The following is an 11,014-nucleotide window of genomic DNA, read 5'->3' as shown; positions in this document are numbered from 1 at the left end:
AAGGTTGATTAATTATGTGCATTTAATCAATCAACATTAGGGATGTGAAAGAGATTAATTGTTACATTAGTTTAAATCATTAATTGTGACATGAAATTGTTTGATTAAGTTAGTTGAATTTATTAATTGTGACATGATTAAATTGGTCAAATTATTAATTTATGTTGTAGAATAGTTAGTGTAGGGATAATGGACCAACTTAATTAATTGGTGGTGGAGGATAGTTAGTTTGGGGATAACAAACCAAACTAATTAAACAATACTTTATTTAATTAATTTATGAGAAATTCATGGTATGAGTTTACAACATTGTTTCAATGTTTTTTTTACGAAAATTAAAAATTTAGAATAGGCCATCCCAACCACTTTAAAGAATAGTGATGATAAAGAGTGTGATGTCTCCTCAAGAGAGAGGGAAAGCTAAATGGATTCAAGGTTAATTTGAAAGGAATAAGAAGCGTTGGAAGGGTAGAAAAGAAAAAGAAAAATAAACAAGTGAAAAAGTGGGAGGGATAAAATATAAAAAATTATGTCAAGAGGGGGAGAATCTTGTGTAGGCACCACACCTATGCAACACTTTTGCAGGAGCAAGAATGGAGGGGGTTGTAGTTGCCATGCATGCATAGTGCTTGCACAAGTAAAATGGAAAAAAGGAAAAGATAGTGGGTTGTTGTTGCTAGGGGTAACACTACTATAAAAAGAAAGAGATAATAAGAGGAAGAAGATAATCTAAAGTGGATGATTTTATTTAGTTCTTGGTTTATATGATGTGGCCATGTTACTATAGGTGTGTGCAAGTAAAGCAATTATAATATAAAGTGGTGGCACTTGGAGGCCAATACATTTCATTTTTCAAAGGTGATAGTGAGATTGGAAGGTGTGTGGTGCATCTTGCAAATATTGTTGGTAAGGGAGATGATATATTGGCAAGGAGTTGATCTACATGATTGGAAGGTGTGTTGTGCATCTTGCAAATATTGTTGGTAAGGGAGATGGTATATTGGCAAGGAGTTGATCTGCATGATGTGACGGTGTGAGTGATAAGGTAGAGGGACATCCCACTATGTGGGATGGGATTGGATTTTGATGCATTTCTAATGGGTACTAGTGGATGATTTGCCTTTAGTGTTGATATGTCTTATTGATGGCATCTCACTACTAGATAAGACATGGGGATGAACTTCTAGATGAGTCTTACTGAATATGTAGCAAATATGTTGGAGCATGAAGGCATTTTTTTGAGGGCCCTATTTGTTGGCATAATTGTACAAAGACCTTCATTTAGAGACATATCATTTAGGGAAAAACATTACTTTATCCTTACTATAATGATTGTGGGTATAAGAAAACATAGTGATATGGTGACCAAAGAGGATGATACATTAGAAACAACCAAAAATAGTTAGATTTGTACATATGGGGTAATCAAGAGGGGCTCAAAGAGAGGCACTTGAGGGAATTTCGACACTATTGATGGGTGGTGGATAATTTTAGCTATTGTGATATCATGTAGAGGCCATATAAAGGCATGAGGGCTTGGGTAGATGATGTAACACACTTGGGGGTAATGTTGACAAAGTGCTACATAATGGGTTGATGAGAGTATATCATCAAGCAGTATTTAGAAAGTATTTTGTAGTGGTTCAAGATCTATCTAAGCATCCCTAAAGATCCCCACATTTTTGCTCATTTGTATTGAGAGATGTCATGGTGGGGCAAATAGGTAGATTCAGAGGTTGAGTCAACTAGTATTTCCATGGGTATCATGATAGGAGGTGGTGGATGGTTATGACATGTAGTGGGAGGGGATGAGACTATGAAGATCGACGATGCCCGTAACATAGATTGTGAGATGAAATTAATCATAAAATTCATTTTCACTTAAACACTATCACAAATTTTTAAAACATATGAAATTGACAAGAAAAGAAAGCTCATAAATATGCACTCATTTTAGATAACAAAAGTTTTAGTTTGTCGGGATAGAAAAGGAAAGGTATAATGCAATGATTGTTGAAATTTATTGTGACTCCCTTTAATACCTTTATATATAACAAAGTGAAAAGCTTGAGGGGAAACCAAGGAAAAATAAACATCATACCAACTTTCCCAATGATTGTGGCTTTAAGATATGTTATGGAATGATTGGCTAAGAAAAGAAGAATCATTATATTAAAAAAAGGTAACAATTAATTAGAAACTTTGCTTCCTTTTACAATATTATCATACAATTTTTAAATATATAAAATTTACAACAAAAATAAAAACATACAATAATTACCAACATTGATTCTAACTCTTTTACTATTTTTATACACAACAAAAATAAAATTAAACTCCAAAAAGCTAGAGCTTTGAAAGGGAAGTATGCCAAATATTTTTGTTTCTTGGGACAATAAAGGAAAACTATGATTCAATGATAAAATTAAACTCCAAAAAGCAAAATCTTGAAAGGAAACTAAGATAAAAGAGACACCACGCCAGTTATATGATAGAGAACGACTGGCTAGTTATCAGATTTTTTTTTTTTTTTTTTCAATTTCAAAGGAAGGAGGGAAAATTTCAAATTGTGCTTTATTCATTTACATACTAATTTGAACTCATTCTCCCTCCTAATTTAAATGCCTTTCAACCTACGAATTCCCCCTATTTTCAGAGCTCCCAATCTCCAAACTCCATTAAAAATTTGTGATTCCAAATTGCATGAAAGCCATGAAACCCTGCCGCAGATCGAAGGGGAAAGCTGAGGCCAAGAAATACCTCAAGCCTGGAGCTCTGGCACAACTGCGAGATGCTAAGCGCAGCACCAGATCTTCTACTTTGGCCGCTTCCCACGAGACTCGAACACGCGACCTCAACAACATTACTGATGCTGATCCACAGGAAGTAGAAAAGATGCCCTGCTTCAGCAGCAGGACGTTTGGCCCTGCTTTTCCTCAGAGAAAAAAGTTGGTAGCACACAAAGATTTCCTCCTTGTTCCTATCTCGCAACAAGAAATCACTGTAAGTACACTTCAGACGGAAGAAATCACTGGAAATAGGATGGCCAGGCAGGAAGTTGTTTCAATTCCGGTGGCCACTGAAGCAGAGGATCTTAATATCCTATCTAACTCGCCTTTGTTGGATACATTAGCTTTGGATATATTGACTGTTCATTAGCTACTTCTCTTCTGTGCAGCAAAGATGTGAATAGAATTAGGCTTAGGCTTTTTAGAAAACAAATTTCCCCTTCTCAGTATGCGCACAGTTTTCGTTTTTTCAGTTAAATATGAACCATTTTCACATATCAGATAGAGGAACTCCCAATCCAATGGAGATACCAAATTTTCCTTTCTAAGCACGCGAACAGTTTTTGCAGATCAGATCAATGTGATGTTCACAAATATATTTTTTTGTGTATCAGGATTGAATCTTGTTAGCCTTTTTGATTATTGTGAAATAATATACCTTATTTCTACTCTGTTTTGTGTTGTAAACAGTAACTCAGAATTTCTCATTATCGAGTATTACCTACAACTTTGTTTTCTGCAATTTGATTTTAGAAATTATGTGTTCTCTTTCTGATTTATTACTTATTCAGTTAACCTCAGTAGCCTGAATTTTATTGATCTGAAACATTCAGTGTGTTGGGATCTATAATAATTATAAGCTTTTTTTTTCCCTAAAGAATTCATTTTGCATTTTGTCATGTCTTTCTAGAATCCAAATCCCTTCAATCACAAAGGGAAAAAGTTATTCCTTTTTCAATATAAATTTTGTAGTGGGTTTTATGAATTCTGTAAGCTTCAATGTAATGTGTCACTTGAGATATGGTGCTAGACCATTTAAAGTTAATGGTAATAAAAAAAATAGGATAGGTTTTTGAGAGGTTATTTTATTTAATGAAAAAATGTTTATATGATCAGTTCAAAAGTGTTTGATTTGAGGTTAAAGTTCATGTTATAGGGGTCTAGATGGTGTTGAATTCAAATCTTTTTCAGTTCTAAAAAATAAAATGTTTATCTGATAAATTTTCTATGGTAATTATTTGTTGAATGATATATTTAAATACATCTCATTTATTGATAATTCCACTATTCTTTATGATCATTTAAGTTTAGAAATTGGAAATGATTTTTTTTAATTTAAATTTGAAGGCAATTTGTCATATCTTTCTAAAACCCAAATATGTTCAATGAGAGAAATTTTGCTCATTTTTTCAATATGATTTTTATGTAGGGAAGTTTTATAAACTTCAATGTAGTTCAATCTTTGAGATTGAAATATGTAAGATTCAACATAGTTTATTAGTTGAGATATGACATTATACTTCTTAATAGTAATAAAAAAGATGGGATAGATTTTTGAGATTATCATTTTATTTAAAACTTATATACAATGAAAACATGCTTATGTGATCATTCTTCAATGGTACTTCTCTTGTGAAATATACGCCTAAATATACCACATGTTGATCAATGGTCAATTTGTTTTAGGATTCTCTATGATTATTTTAATTTATTATCATTAGTTTATTTGCACAAAGAATTATAACTTTAGAAATTGGAAAATATCTATTAATTAATAAGCTTTCCCACTTCTATTATGAATCAATTATTTTTAGTTTGTAAATCGTTTTACAATTAATAATGTTGATTGTTGATTGTTAATTGTGTGTTTTTATATGATTATTCAATTAAACATGCTATTTAATCTTTAGTGGTACTTGTATTTTTATGTAAGTTTTTAATTAAGTATGAAATTATTTGGATTTTTTTTTTTCTATTATAGAATTAAAATTTTAATTATAAGCAAATAAAAAGAATTTAAATTATGCAACCACTATTTAATAAAAAATGTTTACACATAGATTTTCCTTTTTAAAATTGTAATTTATTATTTAAATTTATATGATAAAATAAATCTACAAATTTATAATATCTAAGATAAAAAATAAAAAATTAACAAACCATTAACTTTTTTGAAAACTTTAAAAATATTTAAGCAATAAAAATAAAAATTAATAACTACATGAATTTCAACGAGAGTTGAGCTTTCTCTTATGTTCTTGCAAGAATGGGTTTGTGATTGAAATCAAGTGATAATTTTAAGCTGAAAATTATTGAATACTCTTTTAGTTTATGCTTACGAGCTTCTATAGTGTTTGCATGAGTTATTTCGTGAGAGGGAAAGGGTTGAATTGAGGAGATTTTGTAAGCTCTAATTGTAACAAAAGTTCCAAATTTGCAAGTTTGACAATATGAGTTGTTTTGGTCAACTTCAAAAAGAGCTTTAATTGAAGACTTGCTCATATAGTTTATAGGGTCTTCCAAAAGGCTTGGGAATGTCTATGGTTCGAGTGGTGTTGGAAATAGGTTGCTTGACATTGTAGGAGAGTGTAAGGATGCAAATGTTCTTGTGATAGGGTGGTCTCTATTTGAACATTGGTTAAAAAAAGGACAATCTCAAGCTCCATTATCAAATGCTTGGTTGTTGGATTTGGCTAAGATCATGGTACCAAATGTTTTGGTGGATGTTGACTTCATCAGAGTGGTAGCCAAGAGATGTGATGCATATAACAAGATGGTGTTGGCCCATAATGGAGGAGAGATAAGTTTGACAAAGGATTACATTTGCAGAGTCCTTGGATTAAGTTTAGTTGCCAACAAAGTCATCAATTTTGAGACTTTAAAGGAGAAATATGAGCTTAGCTATAAAATGATGCTTCTTTCCTGTAATGGACACCCTAGAATGCCCAAAAACTAAACCAATTGCTAATAGGAATTTAGTCAAACAGTTTGCATCCAACTCCTTATTTCTTCGTTTAATGATTAAACCTCTTATGGCTTCGGAAATGAAATGTTTGTTTGTTTTTAAGTCTTTGCATAGGTTTAAAATCACATAACATGAACTAGAAGGAAATTACAATAATATGCAACATGAAGATTGAACTATTGTTGATATGATATTATTTCCACAATTAATAAAATCAAATACATAGCAAATTTTTCAACTCACTAAATACTCTAGCATTTTTGACATAATGTCCAACAATGACTTCCCATCTTGCTACTACAGTAACATGAATAGTGCCGTGCTACAGTAACGTGAATAGTGTCACGCTACAGTAGCGTGAATAGTGTCGTGCTATAGTACGTGAATAGTGCTGCGCTACAGTGCTGCTACAATATTAATTAGTCTTCAATCAGTCCAATATCTTCATAAAATCATCCCTTCGGAATGGCATAAGCATTGGTCAAGAAGTGAAGAAGGTATGAGCAAAACACCAAATCTGCCTATAGTTGGAGATGCACCCAATCTGCCTATTAATGAAGCTGATAGCAATGGATTCCAAAGGCCAAACCCCAAGGGAATGATGTCTAGAATGTCACAAGAGAGGATAGACGTCTTCTAATGCCAAGAACGGATCTGCAACTCACACATCAATTTCTTCTCATATTCAACATGCTGAATGAAGCCACAAAAGCTTCCTTTTATTCTTTCTCCAAGGGTCAACCCAACTCACTTGAGTAATGTGGGATAAAAGATGTTCAATATAAAACATATTAAAATATTCACTTATGTCTCCCTTGGGTGCCCCTTTGATTTGCACACATTCCCATAAAATAAATATTAAAGTAACACTTTAATATTTTACAATTAAATTAAATGTTACTTTAATAACACTTCAGGCATTAAAATATATTAGCAATCGGGCTCCGAATAGCGCGAGTGATAGCTCGTCGGAAAGCTCTCGTCGAGGAGTATTGAATCCAATCACCAAAGCTAGCCTCTGTTGTGTCCTGCTAACTTACTAAAAATAGTAAGTATGCCTGAAACTAAGTAAATCAACTCCGTTTTAGCCCAAACTGGAAATGACTGGGCCAAAACACTCTAGGATCCCCTTAAACCCTTCGTTAGCCCTCGGGACCATGTAGAGCTAGGCTAACGCACATACACTTGGTCAACTGCTAAAGTGGGGACATTACATTTCCAAGCATAGATTTAGGAGGTTGGATAAGAAACTTATTAAAATTCTTCAAATTGAAGTATAGCCTCTCAACATTGATCTATTTGAGGACTAGTTTATAAAAACATTTCATACCTTATGTCAGGTCTTGGGAGTAGATGCTAGAGCAAAGTTGTCCATTCCTCTCATGTATATGGTTGCAAACGTTCACGATCCAATCGTGAATAGTGAATATGATTATGCTACATATATTGTAGAAGGTATGCATAAGCAATTGGTGGCCATCAGGGCAAATGGCAACAAGATGGATTTCAGATGGTATTCACTATTGTGCCAAATATTTCTATATGTAGGAAGAGGTTTGTGGCACAAAGATCTACAAGTAAAAGATGTTGACATTTCAATTTTTCCTCTCCTTGCCTAGTGTTGGACTTATATTTGGGATAAACATTTTGAAAATGTTAAATTTTGAGGTGTTTTATTAGAATAAGTTTGAATTTCCTTGGAGAAGAAGAAGCCAGGTTGCCAAAGGAGATTAGGGATTTTATGAGTCCCAAGGATAGAACTCCTAGCTTGGGAATTTGACATAATTGGGGAGATTGGTATTTGTTGGCAATAGTGTAACAAACTGAGAGGGGGGGGATTCAGTTTGCACCAAAACTTACTGCAACTTAAACCATAAATCATATATGATAACTAACAATTAAAGCATGAAACATCACATCAATATCACACATAACACCAAGTTTTTTGACGTGGAAAACTCGGTTAAGGGAAAAACAACGGTGGGAACCTACCCATAATGAGATAATACCTTGTTAGGAGTAAATGTGAAAATTACAATGGGAATGCACATGCATTTAGGCACACTGCCTAGAGCTCACTGCTCAAAATAAGAAACCCAGAAAGGCTACAACCTTGAGGGAAGGCTCACTGCCTTACAGGAAGTCTCATTGACTTACAAAGACATTCATACTACAATCTGGATCATATGAATTGTGAAAATAACATTTCCATATGTTTGAGTACAGTTCCGGTTAAGCACACAGTCTTCTCTGCAACACTTCTCTTCTCCTTCACACTTTTGAAAGATCAAATCACTTGTTCGCACATCCAACTCGATCATATACGACGCAGACACTCACAAACATACATCTTACATGATTATTACATATATTTATACAAGACATCAACCTCTAATTCAAGGTCGGCTAAACCCTCAATACAAATTACAAAATAATATCCTCACATTCTACACCAATACATGTGGACCAAAACAATGTCAACTAAGACAGTCTAGACCCAAATCAATACCGCAAATACGCAACACCTCCAAAAATTATGCCTCGATCATCTGCAACATGCTACAATCATCAAGAATGTTGCATAACATGAAGAACATCACCGAACAAGAAAAATATTCAATAACATGCACAATAATCATTGCAGACCACAATATGCATAGAGCATGATCTAGAGGCATTCACAAACAATGTGAATTGCATCACAACAACCGCAACAACTCGGATCATCATTTCTCTACTGGAAAATAAGAACATCAACACAACTGACTATTAAACTAAAAGATTTGCTTGCGGACCTCCAAATCCTGAATCACTCGAACTGAAGATACACATCAACATCCAGAACACATCCACACATCCGCAACCAAAGATATAGCAATTCCAGAGCAATACAGAGCACAAACCAAGATACCGAATAACACAAACAATTGCATAGCATCCTCAATACTAGATCTCATAAATCGACCAAATCATCATGCAAACCTCTGCAAATTGGAGTGAACCATCTATAGACAATATACCAAAAAAAAATTAAACCGCATCAACTCATCTCCAATACACATGCTAAACCAACTCATCCAATCAAACTGCAACATTGGAATACACATAAAAGTTGTCCAATAATCTCCTCATCAACAATCTCCACATATGTTGACATCAATGACAACATATCAACCAATATCCAACAATCCCCCCCTTTGGCATTGATGGCAACATATGAATGTGAAAAAATATCAATGCAAAGAAAGAAATCAACTCTCAACAATCTCCCCTTTTGACAAACAATTTAAATCTCAAAATGCTCTACTCTCTTACAGAGTTTTTCACACGCTTCTCTCCCCCGTTGACATCAATGACAAAGGTTCAAGAATCAGGCTTCTCCCCCCCTTTGAATTAGCTTCTAAAGCAGTCACCAGTGAGGAGGGACCTCAAAGAGATAAATTTGGACCGATCAACAAGAGTAAACACAACAGAAACATAAAGATATGATGGAGGCAATGCAGAACAAATTGTATTATAACATGAAAATTGATTACAAACAACCGGTAACTATTGGGTTACAACATAACTGACTCACAGGCCTGCTAGAACATGCTCAAAGTACAAAATAGGTCACAACCTGGACCTTCAATCTTAAGATCTATCTTATACTCACAGTCTCACTACTTGATTCTTTGATTGATTATATTCTAATGCACAATTACAATTATATATACAATCCAAGGGATCCAGTCGGCCCAAAAAGGGATCAAAACCCAAAGAACAAGACCTAACGTGTAAAACCAACAAGGTCGGCCTCTGCCAAGAGATTCCTCCAGAAAATTCAAAGGATGAAGTGTAGAAAAGGTCGACCACATGCCAAGGAACATCAAAATCAACGCCCAAGGCTCCACAAGCTTCATAAGGGGTTCCGATAGATCACCAAAATAGGTCTAGGCAACCGATAACAAGAAACTGTCAGGGAAACCGATAGCGATTACTTGCCGGAAAATAATCCAAATGCGATGCGGTCAGGAAATAAGAAAGATGATCAAGTCTTCAAGTAGAATCCAACTCCACAGGATCCGGTGAGCCAAAATCGGGATGCACAGAAAGAAATGATGAAATTGAAAACAAAAAGCAAAACAAAAAAAAAATGTTTTTGGTTGATGCAAGATTGCTATGAATCGGGGATGCTCCTGCATTAGACATCTGGGGTTATTGAAAAAAGTGAGCCTCTCACTTTGATGGGGTCAGAGGGAAACCAAGGCGGTCTACCCTTGCTTGAGAAATTCAAGATGAATCTTCAACTGGTTTGTCCTTCCACTTCACAAGATACTCCTTATATTGACTGCTCCGGGTACTACGCCCAATCCTACTGTCCAAAATTTCTTCAATCTGATCCGGTTCCTTTTGGGGCAACTGTTTCTCCAATTCTACTCACTAGTACATTCGGAGCTGATTTCCGACGGCCGTTTGTCGGATTTTCGATGAATTTTTGTCGGAGTGTTGACAAAAACCACCTTCGAAAACTCGACGTTGGATTGGTCGACGATGCCATGCCCGTCGAAAATTTGACAATCCAATGGACTCTGCCGACGGTCAAAGAAGTCGTCGGTCGAAAGCTTGGTATTCGTCGTAATTCCGACGATGATCATTTTTATAAAAAAAATAAATATAAAAGAGCCATCAAAGGAAGGAAGTTCTTTCAATTTGTTTTAAATCCTAAGGGGTTCAGGGTTTAGGTTTTAAGTCACTTCAATACATGAGAAAATTCCTTTTGGTTTCTAATTTGGCGTTACTGTATTCACTTAAGCGATGGGTCCATTTATCATAAAAGTGTTCTCCCCTTGTCATTTACCTAGGCGGTCCCTTTAAATATTTTATTCTTGTTCACTTTTAATCTGCCTTTTCTAATGTCCGTCAGGCCTTATAAGTATCATGCGATTTTCTGTTGATTTGATGGCCCGCGTTGATTCGCGACCAAAAAGTGCTCGAAACTTAGTTTCCACGAAGTAGCGAAAGGCGAAGGTGGACCTGACATATAGGTTTGGACCAAAGCTAAACATCGATCAAGTTTCATCTAATCGGACGAACAACGTGGTTTCGTGAGATCAAGCTTAACGTGTTTTAACCTTCGCGAAGTGGCGAAAGGGTTTGACAGGTCCCAGAGATAAGCGGTCTTCTTTGGTTAAAGAATGATCAGGTTGGAAAAAGATCAATGGCTTCTCGTTGTTTCGTGGCCGGGAGATGTACGAGCTATACCTTCAGCGAAATGGCG

General features: G+C 35.0%; 1 protein-coding gene across 1 annotated transcript; it reads left to right on the top strand.

Annotated features, from left to right (window-relative positions):
• Positions 1-2,613: 2,613 nt before the first annotated feature.
• Positions 2,614-3,476, top strand: LOC131076190 (uncharacterized). Its single transcript, XM_058013240.2, has one exon. The coding sequence runs from the start codon at positions 2,704-2,706 to the stop codon at positions 3,157-3,159; it is 456 nt and encodes a 151-aa protein (XP_057869223.2). The 5' UTR covers positions 2,614-2,703; the 3' UTR covers positions 3,160-3,476.
• Positions 3,477-11,014: the final 7,538 nt, after the last annotated feature.

Source organism: Cryptomeria japonica, chromosome 3, assembly GCF_030272615.1.
Source record: "Cryptomeria japonica chromosome 3, Sugi_1.0, whole genome shotgun sequence".
Lineage (NCBI taxonomy): Eukaryota > Viridiplantae > Streptophyta > Pinopsida > Cupressales > Cupressaceae > Cryptomeria > Cryptomeria japonica.
Note: the sequence above shows the minus strand (reverse complement) of the source record. Positions and strands in the feature narration are given on the sequence as shown.

Excerpts from the sequence above, each read along its gene's own strand:
- LOC131076190 (XM_058013240.2), top strand. The coding sequence starts at position 2,704 with ATGAAAGCCATGAAACCCTGCCGCAGATCGAAGGGGAAAGCTGAGGCC.